The 21,209-nt window shown below is 39.3% G+C and overlaps 1 protein-coding gene across 5 annotated transcripts in view; it reads left to right on the plus strand.

Annotated features, from left to right (window-relative positions):
- Positions 1 to 21,209, plus strand: part of ANKFN1 (ankyrin repeat and fibronectin type III domain containing 1) — a 371,664-nt gene that overhangs the window by 213,595 nt on the left and 136,860 nt on the right. For all 5 annotated transcript variants that reach the window (XM_070560769.1, XM_070560770.1, XM_008519821.2 and 2 more), the window contains exons 3-4: positions 5,037 to 5,171; positions 19,454 to 19,655. In XM_070560769.1, the coding sequence (XP_070416870.1) occupies positions 5,037 to 5,171; positions 19,454 to 19,655 (337 nt within the window). The remainder of the gene's footprint in view (positions 1 to 5,036; positions 5,172 to 19,453; positions 19,656 to 21,209) is intronic.

Here is a 21,209-nt window from a genome sequence, read left to right on the forward strand (position 1 = left end):
CAGAGTTTCACATTCATTACTAACAACTTTGCACATAATAAGCATGTTCAGATACACCCTGGGGTGTTAGTTTTCTTTTCTTATTTTCTGTCTTTTTTTTAGCAGCTTTTGATAAGTAGCACATTTTATTTTTGAAAAAAGAATCGGAGCGTTATTGAGCAGCCGCGCCCTAAGGAAGGTCAGGAGATTAGGGAGCGGAAGTAGGCTGGCCAGACTCTGCTGACCACAGTAAGGGACTGCCGCTTTCTTCCCATAATTTAATTTTGAGACTCCGATGAAAAGGCACCCCCTTAAAAAAATCTTGGCTGAAAAAAAATGAGTGAAAAATTCTTAGAAAATGGTCATCAAAAAGTGATCAATTTAAATTTACGTCTCACAAACAAACCACATGGAACTAACCGCAGGGCAGACATGCATTTTCAGTGATATATGGACATTCTTAAAATATGGGCATGATTTTGCAGGAGAGAGTGGACATTAGTAGCTTCTGATGTTGGTAGGCTTTCACCTAGTTTCACAAGTATTCTGAACGTTGCACTTCACAAATTAGAAAACAAAATACTAAGAGGAACCTTTGAATTTAACTGACCCAACTCCCTCATTTTACAAGTAGGAAAACTGAGACCTAGTAATAGAAAGTAACTTGCCCAAGGTCACACAGCTGCTGAGGAGTAGCTTGAGGACACAAGCTCAAACTCCTCATCCCAAACCAAGGTTCTTTCTAATGAGCTAAATGGCTCCAAGATGGGAAATTGCAAACCCTCACATTTAACTGAGAAGTCCTCTTTCTAGGGAAACTCTACACCCATTCTCCTGTAAATGGCCCTGAGTGTTGCTTCATGGGTCACAGCCTGAACTGACTTCTTGAGATGCTACTGAACTGCTTCTTCAAACCAGTCCAGGCACATTCATGAGGCTCCAAGGACTCAGTCTCCTGCCTTTTTCTCTGTCTTCAAAAGGTACACAGTCCCTGACATCAATGCCTAAATTATCTCTATGTTTGTGTACTGGGATGTACTGATGTCACCATCATCTGCCATCATACAGGTTAAAACTTTAAAAGTCATCTTCAGCTTCTTTCCCACTCTCTCTCACTTCCTCCCCTACTCTCACCTGTACTGTTGACAAGTCCTATAAGTTCTACCTCCAAAATGTGTCCCATGTTCATCTCCTAATTTCCATTTTCACAGGCCCTCACTATCAGTGTTTTCCTGCTTCTAGGTTCTTACCACTTCAGTTCATGGTCCCCAATGGCTAGACCAGAGGAATCTTAATCAGCTGCGCTGACATCCTCCTGCTCAAATCCTTGTCACCTACAGGATAAAGTCCAAACTCTTCAACGTAGCATTCGAGTGCTCCCCAATCTAGCCTCAGCCTACTTGTGGAGACTGAATTCCATTAGATGCTCCCATCATGATTTACTTCAGCCCAACTGGACTACCTGTTATTCCTCAAATGTTCTAGGAATTCTGTGCATTGATTCCATTCCCTTCTCTTTTTTTCAACCTCTAGATGTCTTCATTCCTCCAGATTCAGTTCAAAAGCAACCTTTTCCATGAGTCTTCCCTAAGCATCCAGAGGAAATAATAATTCTTTTGTGATCCCTTAGCATATTGCTCATACTTTTTTTATGGCACTTATTTAATTCTTCGCTGTATTATAATAAGCTGCATCTCTCTCACTAAATAGATCTTTTATCTTTGAAAAGATGCCTCATTCATCTTTGTACCCCTCCTCATAGTGATTCAACCAATGCCTTGCATATAATAAGTACTTTCCTTTCTTATTTATTGAGCAGTAAGTGCTGCAAGATACTGGGCCCGGCAGTGTGCCGGCTGGAGGGGGAAGATACAAAATAACTAAAATGCAATCCCTGTCTTCAAAGGAGCTTTAATCAGTGAGACATGTTCAGGAATAACCTAAGCAAGTGAACTAACTGTGGGGGTGGAATTGGGTGGAGGGGAAGTGCTGAGTATGGAACAAACATTCTCAGTGTTCCAAATGAGAACACTGGTATTATGATATGGAGGGTGGGGTACTGGGGGAGGGGTGGAGGGAAAGAAACGGCAACGCTCCTTTTAAATCATATCTCTGTGCTGTAGTCATTATTAGAGTCCTGTCTACGTCTCGCCAATCCAACCTATCCTTCTCCTAATACCAAAGTAATCTTCCTAAAGCAAGACTCTGATCGTTTAACTCCCTGTTCAAATGTTTGCTGTTGAATGAATCAAGCATCAGATAATTGCAGGCTTATGCTAGGAGTTATGGAGAATACCGGTTTGTAGAGATGAGACAAACTCCAGGAAACAGCTGGAGAACAAAAAGCAAGAACATGCTGTAAAAGTGCCGGGGGTGGAGGACAAAATAAGTGTGCGATCAGTATGGGCTGAGATTAATTGAGAAGGAATAATTGGAGGAGGCAAGCATTCAATGGATGGCCACTTAGAAGGAAAAATTAGATGTACTAAGTGAAGTTTAGGGTTTCTTTCAATTCTCAGATCCAAGTTATTCTTTGAGATGGTTTACTCATTCATTCAACAAATACATGCTAAGCACTTCAACAAACATTCACTAAATATTTATTGAATGCCTTCTATGTGGTAGAAATTCTGCTAGACACTAGAAATAAGGCAGTGAATAAGAGACTTTGCACTTAAACTCTTACAGTATAATGGGAATGACTGATGTTAAATAAGTAAGAGCAACAAAATCTGATGGATATAATGATGGGAGGGTATAAGGTACTATAGGACCTAAAGCAGGGACCCTAACAGCACAGGGGCTAGAAAAATGTCCCAGAGTGGTGATGTTTAAGCCAAGAATCTAAGACTGTACATGAGTTAGCCAGACAAAAGTGACTGACATTCAGACAGAAGAATATCATACGCAAAATTCTGGAGTTAAGAGAGGGTATGGCATTTCCAAGGAACTGAAAGACATTCCAAAAGGCTATATAGCATGGAGGGCAAGAAGGAAGGTGGCAAGAAATTAGGCTAGACAGGTGGGCAGAGCCAAATTATAGAGAATTTTGCTAAAGTATCGCAGGAATTTATACTTCATAGATAGGCTTTTGGTAACGTTAAAGTATTTGGCACAGTGTATCTAACCTACTAAGTACTTAATAAACGTCTGTTGAAGAGTGGCTTAATGAATGAATGGATGAATGAATGGATCTCCTTTGCAATGGACACGGACTCATGAAATGACTCAGACTTGACCATTTGCTCCAGAAAGCAATGCCACTATCACAGGAGGCATCGTCCCCTTAGGTTTACATAGCAGATGGAACTCATGACCCCTGTGAGGTAGCCCCTAACCTTAGTAAAATTGCTCAGAGTCACCTGACTTACCCCAGGAGATGGAATTTAAGTAAATCTGCATTGAAGTCAAAGTTTTTCTAGAGATAAGGGTAAAGTTTTACCTGGCAATCATTTAGGCTTAAACTGGAAAAGGGTAGTCTGACTCTTTCTTAATCCTTGATGAAAAAATAGCCTTCTGAACCTCGAGGATATGAATATTCCCAAATTAGATCATTTGTAGCAAAGCTTCCACGGACAAATAAATCCAAGGAGAGAAAAAGAGAAAAAATGTTCCAAAGGGAGATATTGCCTTTCGAACAAGAGAAGTAAAAGACAATTGTGAAAAGCTAAACTGAACTCTTCCTTTGTACACCCAGGTTTTATGAGTCACTTAGCCTTGCCTCAAATTCCAGCTCCAGAACAGCCACCTGTTGGGACCAGTGAGCTGCCAGGGTGAGAGCTGTCTTTAGAAACGGGGAAATTTTCAGGAATACAAGATCCCATTCCCAGGATTCTAATTAATCGCCAGGCCAAAGATTAACACTCCACCCTCTTGTTTATAACCAAGAGACTTTCTCCTGATGTGCCACAGAGTCACATTCAAAATTTGGGAGTTGATTCGGTGCCAGGTATAAATAACAGACCAGAATCAGTGCCTAGTAAAAGGGTCCAGAATTATTTCTGAATCATCACAGCAGCTAAGCTTTCATCTGGCATAGAGAGCATCTGAATAGAGCTTTAGAGAGATTCTTAATGCTGTTGCTAAGGACGTGTGTGTGCGTGCGCTCATGTGCATGTGTGTGGTATTCATATGTGTTCTCAATCAGCAATGTCTCCCCAGCATAGTAAGCAGCCTGTAAAGGTCACTTGCCATTTTATTTCAGCGAGAAACATGAAAAATGCCTACATAAGCAGCTTTCTAGGAAATCCATTCTGTGTGTCTTACTAGTCATGTAAAGCACAACAACGTGAAAGGAGCCAGGTGCACCCATACTTGCTGGCGTGGAGGAAGCACTGGAACCTTCCTCCTAAGACTGAGCATTTTGGTGTCCTAAGTCCCAGGTCTGCTGACTACTTTCTCAGAACCTCCTCAGACAAAAGCTCGAGCATTGGTTGTGCAGCCGTGACAGGACTGGGAACTTTCTTAAGATGCCCCTTGCTCCTGCTGGGAGCCTGTAAAGGATTGCACAGGTGCCTCGAGGTGAAGGGATGTGGCTGCCACCTGTGTGCTTCTGGTCTCAGGCAGCTGTTGGAATAAAGGGGTGCCTGGTCCCAGGAGAGCTGTAGATCATTTGCAGTCACAGAATGCTCGATGAGCTCTTGAAAGCCAGACGATATTTCTTTCCCTGCAGTTGGTATAGTACCAAGCTAAGTGGCTGCCTCACTGCCCCTTTGCTCACCCTTGAGTGACAGTCGGTACCGATTCAGTCTTGTTTGCCATGAAGCTTGCTGTCCCTGAATGCCGCTCCTTATGGACCTCACAGATACAATAGGCTAAAGACATACTGAAGTCACGGCATCCTTTTACTATACGCATGAGAGCTTGAGAAATCAAGCCTTCCCGAGGCTGCAGTCCCAAGAATATACTACACCTAGATTCGGAGCCTAGCAGTTTCCCTCTCCCCTTCTCTCCCTGTACGTCATTTGCTCTTTTATTTTGCTTTAAGAGTAGCTTAGTGATCATGGACTTCGGCTCTTGCCTGTAGTGATCCTGTTCGCATTTTATTCTTTACACAGAATAGGAAGGAGGTTTGCTTGCTTTGCGCAGAGGCTGAGCTACAGGAGAAAGCAAAGCCAATGTGATTTATTGAATGAAAGCACTGGACAATTACCAACAACTTGTTCCTCTGCTGCCTCGAGCAACCTAAACTGGTAAGTCAAATTGATTGTTGTCTTTCTTCATGTGAACGTGGAGCTTTCTTAGTCACTGATTATTTTTAAGTATGTATGTGTTGCTGCAGTTTAAATGATATAAAAAAATCTACATCTTCCAAAGTTAGCTGCGGGCAGTCCATGAAGAATGCACACAAGCACATACACAGTCGTCTGCAACAGCACATACATGTCCATGTGGAGAGGCAAGGATGGGGTGAGGAAGCCCCATTTTTGGTAATTGGGCATTTTGATTGCAGCAAGCTTAAGGCCATTATGTGTTTGCATAATTGATTAGCATTAGCTATGAAAGATAAATTATTCTTTTCTTGTATAAGATCAATTTCCAGTTGGGTTCCTGAGTACCTACAAAATACCTGTTGGATCAGGTAAAGATGGATCCCATCATGCTGATAATCCTGACTACATATCCAGGCATATTGCTGTCTTTAATCTAGTTTGCAGGTTTGACATGCAGAGTGGAATGCCAGCATTCTGTCTATCCTAGGTGAGAGTGCCCATAAATAACATCATGACTGTGATGTTGAGGATACCTGCCAAGGGGACACAATGGGCTTGCATGCAAACCCTTGCTTGATCCACTGCCACTTTTGCACCCGTGTTCCTTAAATCCTTTCTTTATTCCATGAAGATGTTTGGTTGGTAGGGTGCACTAGGTTTAAAGTGGGATATTGTAAATGTCCTGTTACCCGTGCTGGTCTTTGACCTAGCCAAGGCCACTGGAAGTACCACTGATAATCAAGGCTGAGTTTGCTTCTGTGCTGGGCCCCGAAAATCCCCATACTTACTTGATTTCTTCATTTCCTAAATAATATGTAAACCAACCGCTGCAGAGGGGGAAAGTGAATGGAGAAAGCTATTGCTTTTCTCACCACCATCACCAACACCACCACCACCAACACCACCACCACGACCACCAGGTCTCCTTAGTCTGTTTTTTGCCTAGCTTTTCCAAGGATTTATGGCAGCATCAATCCATCTCTGGTGGGCTCAGAGTCCATATAAATGTCATGCAGAGTTTAATGTCTTTGGTGCACTCTATCTGCAGTATATCACTGGCCATTCAGATGAAGTTGTGGCCTTAGGTGCTGACAAAGATGGATGATGTTGGAATAGTGAGCAGCATGCTTCTCTAAATAGAAACCGAAGTTAGGAAATCTGAGAGATGGGTGAAGTTTTGCCAAGTAGAAAGTATCCCCAGGCCACTCCATCACAAGAGCAGGGTCATTCTTCTATGTGATTTGGCTGTTTCACAAAAGATAGCATTCTAACAGGAAGGCGGCAGAAATGCCTGGTGGGTAGAGATGTCAGGATAGCAGGGCACTTTTGCTGGCTCACTGACTAACTATGGATCTTTAGGAAATTCCCTTGCTCTCCCTCAATCTCTATTACTCCATTCCTTCTATTCCTGATTGTTTCAAAGAAGACATGCTACACTCAAGTTAATGCATCCATGAGATACCACTTAAAGCTTTCCTGTTAAAGGGTGCAGTAGGTAAACAAGATCATTGTTCATGCACTTTAATCCAGAGACCATGCATCAGACACTCACAGATAAGAGTTTACGTGGGGATGAGGAGCGGTATGCCCTTTCCCCCATTTAAGGGATACAGAGCATTCTGAAGGAAGCATGATCACACTTAGGGGGTTAGAAGGGGAGAATAGAGCTGAAAAATGGCATTTAAAAAGAAAATAACTTCAAATTCAATTCAATAAGTCATGTAAATATTTTTTCCATATTAATCAGTAATAACTGATTTTCTATACTTATGAAGCCGAGATACCAAAGATCTTAAATGTCTTGAAACAAACAAACATGCAAGTATTTTTGAGGAATTAGTTAAATTATGAGTAGAATACATGTATAGAACTTATGGCAAATTTCAATGTTCAAATTACGCCCATACCCACGCACACGGAATTAGCAGCTGAAAATGTACTATGATTTGAGGCGTTCTAGAAGGCTTCTTTGCCAAAAAAAATGGTCCCATCTCTAGGATTAAGGTACCTGAAATTCTTTCATCAAGGATTCAGTTAAGTATTGCTGTCTTTTATAAAATACAAATATTATTAGGAGTAATAATAAATTAAGCCACTGATATCTTATCATAAAACAATGTAATAAATGTTTTCTACCTCAGGGGAAACCCAAAGGATGTTGCATTAATATTATATTAATTCTTCTTCTTTCTATTTATTTCATACCCATCTCCAAAAACTTCCTTTACAATTATTTCACTTTTGATCAGAAAACTAAGTAGACTTTAGGACAAACTATTTCTTTTTTACGAAATGCTTAGAATAGTCAATACCATCTAGGTTTCCTCCAGGCCCTTGAGAGTCACATTGCGGAAAGGTGAACTCACTATCTTTCCCCTTTTGAATCTACTCTTCCTCTTGTATTCCTTTTTTTCTTCTTTTAGTTATTGGTGGAACTATTATATACCTAATCAACCAAGCAAAGTTCATAGAAGTTACCCTCAGGTTTCCTGATTCCTTTAGCCCCTCCATCCAATCACTAACCAAGTTTGGTCCATTTACTTCCTCCATCTTTTTAATCTGTCCAGCCCTATCTCCATTGTCACATTCTGTAGTTGAAGTCCCCAGCTCTCACAGGTACATTTTCAAGAGCTTCATACTTGGTTTTCCCATGTCGCTGGTCCCACAAGACCACTGGTCCCCTTCAAACTACCCTCTGGATGCTACCAGAGTAATTCTCTAAAAATGCAAATCTCAGATTTTCTTTGAAGTTCTCTAGTGCTTCCCTGTTGCGAACTGGTCGAAATCTATTGCTCCTTATCTTGGAACAGCAACGCCCTTGATGGTCTGGCCCTGCTACCTCTCTAGGCTTCTTTCCCAAGGTCCTGGCATGGTGGATGGGAAGTACTACTGGAAATGTCAGAGCCCATAAGAGTACTATTAGGGCCCCTGCAGGCTTTGACCTACCAGTACACCATGATGTTTCACATCTCCATGTCCTAATCTGAGCTATTATACCTGGAATGCCCTTTTCTTTCATTCCTGCTAGTTGATTCATCATTCACTGTTCAAAATCCTGCTCAGGCATCACCTTCTCCAACCCATTTCCCCACCTGCCCTTCTCCCATGACCACCTCCTGTCACCCACGGAGTTAATCACTCACCCCTCTGTGCTACTTCTTGCCTTAGGCATTTAAGAGCAGTGTTTGGAGGTTAAGATCTCAGATCTAGATCCATACAGCCTGGGTTTGAATCCCAAATCTGCTCCTTAGTAGTGCCTCAATGTCTTACTATGTTAAATGGAGATAATAATAGTCCTTACTTCACAGGCTATTATGGGATTCAATGAGCTGATACATATAAAGTCATTATTCTAAATAGTGCCTGGCTCACAGAAGGTGCTATAGAAGTAAAAGCTATTATTATTATTCCTTAATTTCACATATCACTCTATTTCATCACTACATATACTTGTGTAACTATCTTCCTTGCTAGCCTATGAGCTCCTTGGGGCACAGGTAGGGTAATCAACTTGTTTCAATCTGCCTAGGACTTTCCCAGTTTTAGCACTGAAAGTCCTGCATCCTGGGAACCCCTTCTGTTCCAGGCAAACCAAGAGTTGGTCACCCTATGTTGGACTCTGTCCTTCTTACCTTTGAATCCCCAAGGTCTATCACAGGATACATAGGTTACAAAGTAGATCATCCATAAGGGTTTATTGAACTATAGAAGCAATATTAATTGTGTTTTCACATTCTCCCTCATAAACATGCTTTCCAACTTCAAAAATATGTCTTCTTGCTATGAAATCCCAGCTGACTTTTCAAAACTTATACCTAAATAACTGAATATATAATTTTTAAAAATGCACAGGAACGGGAAAGGTTGCTTCCACCCTATTATATATGATCAGTGTAATAGAATTGGCCACGCTTTAGCAATCCAAGACACATCTGTCATGTTAATAGCAGTTGGAGAATAGTAGGGGGGGGGGGGGGGGGTGGGTCACACATTTTTTTATGTCTAGTGACAGGCAGATTGACATCTGAAGGTCCCTAGTTCACATCACAACCGGAAGAGCAATCTTGTCCTGGTCAGAAATGTTCCCTTTGCTGAATGTATCTGTCTCCCCAGCTGTCAAGAATAGCTAGAGCTCCTGTTTCTAATATGCTTTGTCTTACAACTAGTCTTCATCCAAACTGGCTCAGGTCTTTTTTTTTTTAAGTATGCTTTTTGGTGAGGAAGATTGGCCCTAAGCGAACATCTGTTGCCAATCTTCCTCTTTTTTTTTTTTTTCCTCTCCCCAAAGCCCCAGTACATAGGTGTATATCCTAGTTGTAGGTCATTCTATTTTTTCTTTGGGATGCTGCCACAGCACGGCTTGATGAGCGGTGTGTAGGTCAGTGCCCAGGATCCAAACCAATGGACTCTGGGCCACCGAAGCAGAGTCCACGAACTTAACCACTCCGCCATGGGGCTGGCCCCGTCAGATCTTTTTTCAAAGTACAAATACGCAGAGAAAGTCCTGCAACAAAGCTCCTATGAAACAGGGACTCTGCAAGTGTCAGAACTTATAACAAGGGCAAGATCTTGCCTTCAAAATCAAGGTCTAGGAAGAAGCAGCTGACAAGCTGCCAGACCAAGCTCTCTCAGGCAGAATAATAGCAGAGTTGCTAAGAGCATGGGCTTTGGAGTCAGAATTCAAATCCTGCCTCCTCCATTTACTGGCTTTAGGATCTTGAACAAGTCACCTAACCTCTCTGGGCCTCAATTTCTTTGTTTGTAAAAAGAGGATATAATAATCGTACTGACTTTCTCCTTGGGTTTTTATTACATTTTTGTCTTAGTCTGTGAAAGCAAAGCCTGAGGCAAACTCAACTGCAAATGTTCAATTGGGTATTGGGAGTTAGAAGCTCAAGGCAGCAACAGTGAAGGAAAAAGGGAAATGACTCAAGGAAGGAGCAAAAACAAATATAGGTAGGTGGTTTGTAACTGAACTAGCCAAGGCTTCACAAGAAAACAGATCTGGTTGGTTGGTTGTATGTGATAGCTTCCAAGAAGCCCTAAAAACAGTCCAGAGGGGAGAATGGAGAGGAAATTATCTGCTGGATACTTCCAGTCTCCTGTCTCTCATTGGTACAGGTTTTCCCATTTCCAGATAGTGTTACCAATCCCTCAGGGTAGCCAGGAGTGGAGCTGGAGCTTCCCTCCTTGGGTCTGGTTAGGTCAGAACTGCTGCAGCAACTGTCACAACAAGCATGGTGAAGGCTACGCCAGAACCCGCCCTGCACTTGAGACAGTGGGTGGTGTTAGGAGACAGGATGATGGTGGCAGCCAAAGACTCTATTTGAGTAAGTGGCCAAAGCCCAGGGAACAGGAGGTTTTGAAGTAAATCTGAGGAGACTCCACTCTCCACAGGTTATTCTTGCTATGTTGGACCTGAATTATTCAAGCTACTCTCACTCTCCTTACAGCTTGGCTCCAGGTGTATTCACAGGTCCTCCAAAAGTGTAGCAGAGATCAGGCTATAATATGTCAAATAGCAGAAGTTTTTAATTTTCATAAACTCTTATTTATCAACTTATTTTATTGTTTATGCTTTTTGTGCCTCCACTAAGAAATTATTGTCTTATTCAAGTTCACAAAGATTTTCTCCTATGTTTTCTTCTAGAAGTTTTATAATTTTAGCTTTTGCAGTTAGGTCTATGATATATTTCATTTGAAGTTGATTTTTATGTATGATATCAAGGAGCGATTGAGGTTCTTTTTTCTTTTTTTGCTTTTTTTTTCCATATGGATATCCCATTGTTCCAGCACTATTTGTTGAAAAAATTCTTTTTTCCTATTGAATTACCTTGACACTTTTGTCAAAAACCAATTCATCATATATGTGCAGGCTATTTCCAGGCTCTCTATTCTGTTTCATTCATCTATGTGTCTATCCTTACTCCACCGTCTTTATATAGCTATCCTTACACCAATACCACATGTCTTGATTACTGTAGCTTTATAGCAAGTCTTGAAATCAGGCAGTGTAAGTCTTCTAACTTTGTTCTTCTTCTTCAAAGTTGTTTTGGCTATTTTAGATCCTTTCCATTTTTATAAAAATTTTAGAATCAGCTTGTCAATTTCTTTAAAAAAAAGAAAGCCTGCTAGAATTTTGACTGTGATTATATCGAACTTATAGCTCAATTTGGAAGAACTGAAAACTTAACAATACTAATTCTTCTGATACAATTCATGAAGAAAGTATCTCTCTCTATTTATTTAGATCTTCAATTTCACTCATTAATGTCATATAGTTTTAAGTATACAGGTTTTGCATATATTTTATTATATTTATTCCTAAACAGATTTTTGTAGATTAGATTATTCTACAAAATTTTCATGTCATCTGCAAATGAAGACTGTCTTGTTTCTTTCCTTCCAGTCCATATGGCTTTATTTTTCTTGCCTTACCTCACTGGCTAGGATGCCCAGTACAATAGAAGGGGTAAACATTTTTGCCTTGTTTCTGATACTAGGAGGAAGTACTTGATCTTTAATCACTAAGTATAATGTTTTCTATAGATTTTTATGGATTCCCTTTACCTGATTAAGAAAGTTTCCTTATATTCATGCATGGCTTTTTTAAAAATCACAAATGGATGTTGAATATTGTCAAATGCTGCCTTTTATGCATCTATTAAGATGACCATATAGGTTTTTTTTTTTCATTTATTCTGTTAATGTAGTGAATCACATTGATGGGTGGTTGAATGTTACACTAACCTTGCTTTCCTGGAATAAACCCTGCTTGATCATGATGTATTTCTCCCTTTTGTATATTGCTAGATTTTATTTGCTAACATTTTCTTGAGGCTTTTTGCCTCTATGTTCATGAGAGACATTGGGCGATAGCTTTCTTTTCTTGTAATGCCTTTTTTTCTGGTTTTGGTGTTAGGGCAACGCTAGCCTCAAAAATGAAGCCAATTTTTTGCAAGAATTTTGTGCAGAATTGGTATTACTTCTTCCTTAAATGTTTGAGAGACTATAACATTTAACATGACTTTTATGAAAGATTTGGGGATAAAAGAAATTGTTAAGATCCAAAAAAGGAAAATATAAAACTAGAAATTAGGGGGCCGGCTTGGCGGTGCAGAGGTTAAGTGCGCATGCACATTCTGCTTTGGCAGTCAGGGGTTTGCCGGTTCAGATCCTGGGTGCAGACATGGCACCCCTTGGCAAGCCATGCTGTGACAGGTGTCCCACATATAAAGTAGAGGAAGATGGGCACAGATGTGAGCTCAGGGCCAGTCTTCCTCAGCAAAAAGAGGAGGATTGGCAGCAGATGTTAGCTCAGGGCTAATGTTCCTCAAAACAAAACAAAACAAAACAAAAAACAAAAACTAGAAATTAGCTTTCCCATAGAGGATCTCCTCCTGGCTAACTAAAGTCTGGTCTTGTAGCCATATTGCAGAGACCAGCCCACTTGTAGTCAACAGATCTGTATCCCCTTCTCTTTGGAGCTCAGATCCCCTAAGTCTCTCTGAAGGAAGAAACGATACATCTTCTTTCTTTAGAGCAAATCCCAAGAGTTTTAATTCTTCTTATTAAAATAATACCTAACAAACTGATTCATAAATAATGGTATACCCATACAATGGAATGCTACTCAGCAATAAAAGGTGAAGAACTATTGATAGACATAACAATACAGATGACTCTTAAAATAATTAAGCTGAGTTAAAGAAGCCAGATAAAAAAAGAGTGCATAGTGATGATGCCATTTGTATGAAATTCTAGAAAATGAAACCTAATCTATAGCAACAGAAAGCAAACCAATAGTTGCCTGGGAACAGTGGGCCTGAAATAAATGGATGTGCAAAAAATATTCATTTAACATCCATTTATTTCAGGCACTCTGCTAAACAACTGATATGTATTATCTCATTTAAAACTTTAATATCCCTTTTAGACATGACTATTATAATTGAAATGAGGAATACTGTTAATGATGGGGAAATTGAAGCTTGGGGAAGGTAAGTAATTTGCCCAACGTCATACAGTTAATAAGTAGAAAAGCCAAAACCTGAAGTTAGATCAGCCTGATATCAAAGTTGCTACTTTTAATACTGTGTTTAAAACCACCATGACTATCTGGAGGTTGAATAATGGAATAAAATGTAATTATAGATCTCAACTTTTTGAGTCTTTCAGTGAAACTGGCTAACAAGGAATGTTCTCTGAAGAGTGATATCCCAGACTTAACACAACAAAATCAGTTTCCTGGCCAGTTCTCCTTCTAGGATTCTGTATCTATTTTACCTATCAGGCATTTCATTCAACATTTGAGTCTCTTTTTTTTCCAGTTTAATTCAATGCAAAATGCAGAGAGTACTGTTGCTATCATTTTCAAGACACTCTTATGGGTGCTATAGGGTTTGTATGATGTACTAGTAAAGTTCCCAGCAAGAATCATGTAGCACATTCAAACAGAATAACTGAGCAGAGGTTAATAAGCTTTGCACTTCTTTTGTTAAATTTATTCCTAAGTGTTTTAATCTTTGTAATGCCATATTATTGTAAATGGAATTATTTTCATAATTTTGTTTTCATTTCATTGTCTTTTAAATCAGAAAGGAAAAAAGTTATAAACAAAAGATAGACTTACATTGCCTTATATTTATATTTCCTTTTATATTTTCCTATGTGGTTTCCTTACCAATGCTCTTTCTTCATCTGGAGTTGAATCACTGTCTAGTGGCCTTTCATTTCAGCCTGAAGGACTCCCTTTAATACTTCTTGTAGGGAATGTCTGCTGTCAAATTCTCCCAGTTTTTGTTTATTTGTAAATATCCTAATTTCACCTTCATTATTGAAGGGTAATTTTGCTGGATAGAGAAGTTCTATTTGACAATCTTTTTCTTTCAGCACTTTGAATATCTCATCCCACTTCCTTCTGGCATCTATGGTTTTCTGATGAAAAATCAGCTGTAAATCTTTTTGAGGATTCATTGTGTGTAATAAGTTATTTCTTGCTTGTTGTTCTCAAGATCTTCTCTTTGTCTTTAGCTTTTGACAATTTATGATGTATCTAGGTGTAAATCCTAATTTGTGTTCATTGAGCTTTTTGGATGTGTAGGTTAATGTTTTTCATCAATTTGGGGAAATTTCTGGCCATTATTTCTGCAAATATTTTTTCTCCCCCTCTTCCTTCTCTTTCTGGGACTCCTATTATGTGTATGTTGCTACACTTTATGGTGTTCCACAGATCTCTAAGACTGTTTTTCTTTTTTATTTTCTTTTTGCTCCTAAAACTGGATAATCTCAAATGCCCTATCTTCAAATTTGCTGATTCTTTCTGCTGCCTGCTCAAATCTGATATTAAGCCCCTCTAGTGAATTTTTCATTTCAGCTATTGTACTTTTCAACTCCAAAATTTCTATTTGGTTCTGGTTTTCTTTTACAAATTCGACCTCTTTATTTGATATTCTCTATTTGGTGAGACATCATTCACATAATTTCTTTTATTTCTTTAGACATGATTTCCTTTAATTCCTTGAATATATTTAAGATATCCAAATTAAAGGCTTTGTCTAATAAGTCCAATATTTGGACTTCTTCAGGGGCAATGTATATTGACTGCTTTATTTCCTATGAATGGGACATATTTTTTTTGTTGTTGGTTCTTTGCGTGTCTCATAATTTTTTGTTGAAAGCTAGTCATCTTTATATTATATGATGTGGCAAATCTAGAAATCAGATTATCCTCCCTCCTCAGGACTCACTGTTTAGTGATCTTTCAGACCTAAATCTGTAAAGTCTGTATTTTTCATCATATGTGGCCACCGAAATCTCTTCTTGGTTAGCTTAGTGGTCAGCTAATGGTTGAACAGAAATTCTTTGCATCTGTCTTTGCATCTCCTAGTGCAAGTCTCTCAGTCTTTGCAGAGGGTCTCTGTGTGCACACCTTCAATACTCATCAGGCATTTGACAGCTCTGTCTTAGTCTTCACTTCCTGCTTGCACAGAGCCTCAAAGTCAGACATAGATGAGAGCTTAGGACCTTCTCAGGTATTTTATGAGAATTCTTCCAGCTCTGGGCATGCATGTGGTTTGCTAGATCCCCAGGAATGTGTCAGAGCTTTTCAAAGTCCTCTATGGACATCTTATTCTGCAGCTTTTCCTTTTAAGCTTTTGGCTAGTCTATTGCTTGCCCCTACTCTTATCCACCACTTTAGGCAGCTGGGATGTTGAACAATTGCTAATGTTTGTTTTTGACAGATGCCCCAGAGGTAAAGGTTATTTGCACTTGGTAAGCTCCAAGTCAGATCAAATAAACAAAAGCCTTGTGAGTAGGGTCTTCCAGGGAACCACCAGAAAGCTCAAATAATGACAAGTCTCTCAAAACGGGGTTTCAAAGGAGCTCCATCACTATTCTGTACCATCTAGTGGCTGCCAGACTACTGTTTTTCACCATGAACGTAGGCTGTTGGTCTTTAAGTCTACCACAGAGCTGGAGAAGATGGGGATTGAGCAAGTTAAAAACACCACAAAGCTCACTGTTCCTACTGAATTCACTTATTCAAGTGTTTGAATAAACACTGTCTGGATTGCTGCAAACCTTTGGTTAATATGCAGCATTCTGAAAAAGTTAATTCTGACAATTTTTGCTAGTGTTCCCACTGCTTTTATGGAGGAGAGGATTTTCAGAGGTCCTTACTTCACCAGTCCCACTGTCATAGTATTATTTCTACTCTTTCTGTGAAGCGTCACTTAGGTGTACTACTTGTAAATAGCATTTTACAAATCTCAATTGGGGAGTTTTGTCTTACATTAGGAAAAGTAGACCATTTGAATGTATCATACTCAGAGATATATTCAATCTTAGCCCTACTATTTCACTTTACATCTCTCTTTATTACATTTTCTTATTTTGTTTCTTTTTTATCTTTCAATTGTTTTTCAGACTTATATTTTTTCTTCTCTTCCCTCTAGCAGTTTAAAGTTCTACTTGCTATTTCTGTTTTACTATGAGTGACTGTAAACATACACATTAAAAAATTTAAACACATTTTTCTATCAAAATAAAAACTAGTAGTATCATAAATACATAAAATCAGATTAAAAACAGTGTTTAAAACAAACAAGAAAGCTATTTAAATTATTACGATGTACTTTGCTGTCTTTGGTTTGGGAAGAAGATTTGAAGTAACCTTGATAATTACTGCTATCTATTGAGTGGCTACTATGAACCAAACACTTTACGTACCTTTCATTTGTTAATTCATATAATCTTCACAACTCTATAAGAATTCTTTTTATATACAATTAAACAAACTCAGAGAATTTAAATAAAGCCCCCAAAGCCACATAGATTATAGATAACAATATCACGATTCAAGCTTTGGTCTGTCAAATTCCAGAGCCAAAGCTACACTGCTTCTCGCATGTTTGTCCCTTTACCTAAGGGTAAACATTTAGGAGCACAGTTAGCTGGGAGAGTTGTGCATGTTTATAGAACAGATAATAGAAAGTTGTCTTTCGCAGTATCTCTCATCAAACAAAGTTTTAAATATAGAGGAGGAAAAGAAAATATAATGATAGAGGAAATCTAGAAGAAGAGAAACATGCTAAAGGATGGCCTGGAAGGAAGGAACTGCTGGGGCAGTTTGAGAAGGAAGTCAAAGAGACAGAGAAAGTCAACCTATTTTGACTGAAGGGAACAGATGGAAGATGAGTAAAGACAAAAGGGGCCATGTGGTAGGTGTCATCAGTTAGAGGGCAAGTAACTGGAATTTGATCAATCGACAAGAATTTATTTACTGGACTCCTGGGCACTGTGGGAGATACAAAAGAATGTAGAGTTATTTTGGGAATGATAATGATGTAGACAAGACAGATGGCTTGAACTGGGGCATTAATGCTGAAGGAAAAGGCGAGGGACAGAAGACAGAAAGAGGTTAAGGCAATCCCTAAGTGAACCAGCTTGCATATCAGTCTGGAATTTTTGTGGAAATGGAAAGATATAGAGGAATCACTGTAGTCGCTATTAAATCAAAAGCAAAGGATTTGTAGATGGAAGGAGAAAGATGCCAAATCACCTGCTCTTTCCATTTCTGCTTTTGTGAAAATTAAAAGATAAGTAAAGATTTATGATAACACATCCACACATACATACTCACTACAGGCAGTGCTTCACATCGTCTTCCCAAATGTAAATACGACCATTTAGCTAAGATTGGGTAGGGCCTGATGGCCATGACTAATACTGGACAGGTCTGACCACCTTGGAAGGCACTAGGAAGTCTTTTTATGCTGGAGGAATTGTAAGCAAGACTTAAAAGGTACCTAAAGATATCCAACAATGTAATGAAGATAGATCTCCATTTGTTAAAGTGCAAGTAAGTGAAGACTAATTGGTGCTAGTAGACATGAAACCAAATTCAGAAGCATCAGGAGGGAATGAGCTTTCTGGGCAGCCCCTTGGTATGTTATATGTAATAGACTCTCATATGTGCCGTTCCTTTACTCTAAAGTCTTTATTGAGTATTTTTATAACAAAAGTGAGAGCTGCCATGAGTCTTCCTATGTTCTAAGCTCTTTAGATGCATTATCTCATCAAATCCTCATAACCATAATATGTAGATGTTATTATCCCTACTTTATAAATGAGAAAAAAAATTAGATTCAGACATGTTAAGTAACTTGCTCAAGATCATATAGTCAGCAGGTGGAAGAGTAGCAATTTATATCCTAATCTGTGTTATATTTCTTTTACCTTGAGGAGGCACATTTTAAGTGCTGGGACTTAAAAATTAATACTTGGAAGTCCTTGTTCTTGAGAAGCATACAGACTAGCTGGAGACAGAGAGCCAAAAAACAGTTGTAATACAATAAAATATTTGCTTTAACAGGCATATACTAAGTGAATGAATAAAGAAATACATATATTTGCCTGAGACCATTTGAACATAGACTTTAAGCATCAGCAATTGTTTCCTAGGTGATGAAGGCACAAATGGAATTCCAATACATGTAAAACAGTGCATACAAAGACCCAGAGGTAGCAAAGAGTTTGAACTATTTAGGAAAGTCTAAGGAGGTCAAAAAGGCTGAAGCATAAAATGCAGAGGAACAACAGGAAATGAGGCTGGAGAGGTAAGCACTTATAGGTGAAGCTAAAGAATTTAGACTTTATCTTGTAGGAATTGGGGAATCATCAAGATCAGTCCTGTGAAGAGTTTGGTCAATAAAAGAGGTTCCACATGATATTGTATCACGGGGGTCGATAAGGCTATAAAAACTCAAGGACTGGAGATGACTTAAGGGTCACAGCTAAGTAGCAATGGCAGCATTACAAATGGAAGACTCCACTGCAGACTTGAGACAAGGTGGTGGGAAGGCAGCACGCTCTGGAGAGACCTGCGCTCAGTGTACTAGAAGGCTGAACCAGGTGTGCTGTCACTTTACACATAACTGCCTTGGCCAGTGATTTCATTTATGCGTTTGTTCATCCAATACACATAGCATGCAGGCAGCCATAGCCTTGGTAGCATCAATATTTCAAAAGAAATACGCAACATAATGGTGGATAGCTTTTGAAATGGCATGGCTGATCTCCTGGATACTCACTTCAAGTATGACACTGGAAAGACCTGTTAGAGATTTGCAGAGCAGCAGTCAGGTACTTCTCGGAGAATGCCAGGAGTGAACGCCCTGGAGGACACTACCTTGAGTATCTGAACAGGGATGGGCCTATAGGTACAAATCCTCCAAACCTCTGGGAACTGAGGTAGTTCACCAAATCTCAGACAACAGGCACAATCTAACACCTTGAGAGAAGGGAGATCTGCAGGGAACAGCCACATTCTTTTAAACACCTGACAGGGGACACTATCTAGGAGGAGGTAAGTAGAAAGATCTCAATTACATATACCTAAGACAAAATGAACAGACCTCTGGATTATAGCAGTTTTAGATACTTCCTCCCAGTGGGATAGAGAGCTCAAGACTTTGAGTAGAGGCTCATGTCATATATACGTTTGTATGTAAATGTCTATGTGTATATAGCAAACGGAGGTTGTCATTTCATTCTTGCTACCAATTAGCTGCTTCCCTTCCCTGGCTTTCATCTTTCTCATCTATAACATGAAAAAGCTATATCTGATGATCTCTAAGATCCCTTTCAGCTATAATATTTTATGAGGATCCCCGATGGTTACTGGAGCTGATAAAATTCTTTGTCAATTTATAATTACGTTGTGTAAATGATACAACATCGGATTTGCCTCCTCTTAGGAACTGCTGTGTGAAAATGACCCAACAAATGCAGAATTTACATCTTTCTCAGTCAAAAAAACACAGCGCCCCATCATCTCCCAATGCTGCCAAACGCCTGTACAGGAACCTCTCTGAGAAACTGAAGGGGAGCCACTCTTCGTTTGATGAGGCCTATTTTAGAACAAGAACTGACCGGCTGAGTCTCAGAAAGACCTCCGTGGTAATAAAATTATTTTTATTCTTGTCTCGATTTGATTTGTGTGGTCATGTTTGGACTTAAGGAGATTCTAAGATGATCCATGTTTACTTCAGGACCTGACGTTTGCAATTTTATAACTGCTGAAAGTCACGTAAGGCAGGAACTGCATATATCTATGTTGTTAGCTGAAGTTTGAGTGATTGTGAGATTTTCCATTTCTTTTTCTTAATTTCTTTCCCCTTTTTTGCCCTTAATTTTTCTTTCTCTAATAGACCAAAGAAACCAAAAAATAGCATTTTGACAAATATGGAATATGAGATTAAACAGGCTTTCTGAAAGCTCCAGTGTTGATTCAAATATTGAATGAGCAATGAACAATACTTATTTACTTATTTAGAATGTATACCCCATATCCTTTCCAAAGATACTCAAGACAGAATCTGGGCGAAAAATGCTAAGTATTGGGGCTGGCCCCGTGGCCCAGTGGTTAGGTTCGCGCGCTCCGCTGCGGGCGGCCCAGTGTTTTGTTGGTTCAAATCCTGGGTGCGGACATGGCACTGCTCATCAGACCACGCTGAGGCAGCGTCCCACATGCCACAACTAGAAGGACCCACAACGAAATATACAACTATGTACCGGGGGGCTTTGGGGAGAAAAAGGAGAAAAATAAAATCTTAAAAAAAAAAAATGCATAAGTATTATATAACGGGAAATAAAGAAAGAGATAGAGATAGAAATAGAGGGAGAAGCCAAGGACAGAAGGAAAGAAAGTGAAAAAGAAAAAACCAGAGAAAGAAAATAGTGGGGATGGAAAGAGAAATAGATATACCAACAACCTAGGAAAATATAGTACCTAAAATTTGTCATTACATTTATCTTTGAGTTTGTAGTCAGCCAAAGCTGAAAGGGACACACAATTGGTCATAGCATTCCATTAGCAGATAACTGAAAGTATATCAGTCTACGAGAAAAATGAATATTTTACTGTTGCCAAGTCCCTTGGCATATAAGATACCATAGTGAATTATGTAATGGAGAACAAAGATTAGTATAGGTGATGTTACAGAGATTCTCATATATTAGTTTCTTATACTGGCCCTCGATAAAAGCTGAGGGCATAATATTAACATGCTCAGCAAGGGTATTTCTGCAGGAGGGTAATGGTACCAGTTGTTGGAGCTTAAAAAAGAAATGAGCCCTAGCCTTTCCAGATAGAAGCATACTAGAGTTTGCCAACAAAAGCATGGAGGAGGAAATGACTTAAGAGTAAGAGCAAATACGGCACATGAGAAATTAGACATACTAAGAATCACAAACAAATACACAACTGTGAACAGGGCAGCATTTTAACTTTGCACTCATTTGTTTTCTCATTTCAAATTCATCTTCTGGGAGGGCTTGGTTGTGGCTGAGTTAGGGCCTAAGCATCAGTGGCTCTTCAGTTTGGCAGATTGTTGACTAAACGCTTTTCCATTCAGCAGATTGCCCTGTTGCAAAGAAGAGTTGCATACCAAAATAGCTGTATCCCCTGGCTCTCTATTGTCAAAGCAAGCATTTGCATAATACCTTTGTATT

This window comes from Equus przewalskii, chromosome 10 (genome assembly GCF_037783145.1).
Source record: "Equus przewalskii isolate Varuska chromosome 10, EquPr2, whole genome shotgun sequence".
NCBI classification, from domain to species: Eukaryota; Metazoa; Chordata; class Mammalia; order Perissodactyla; family Equidae; genus Equus; species Equus przewalskii.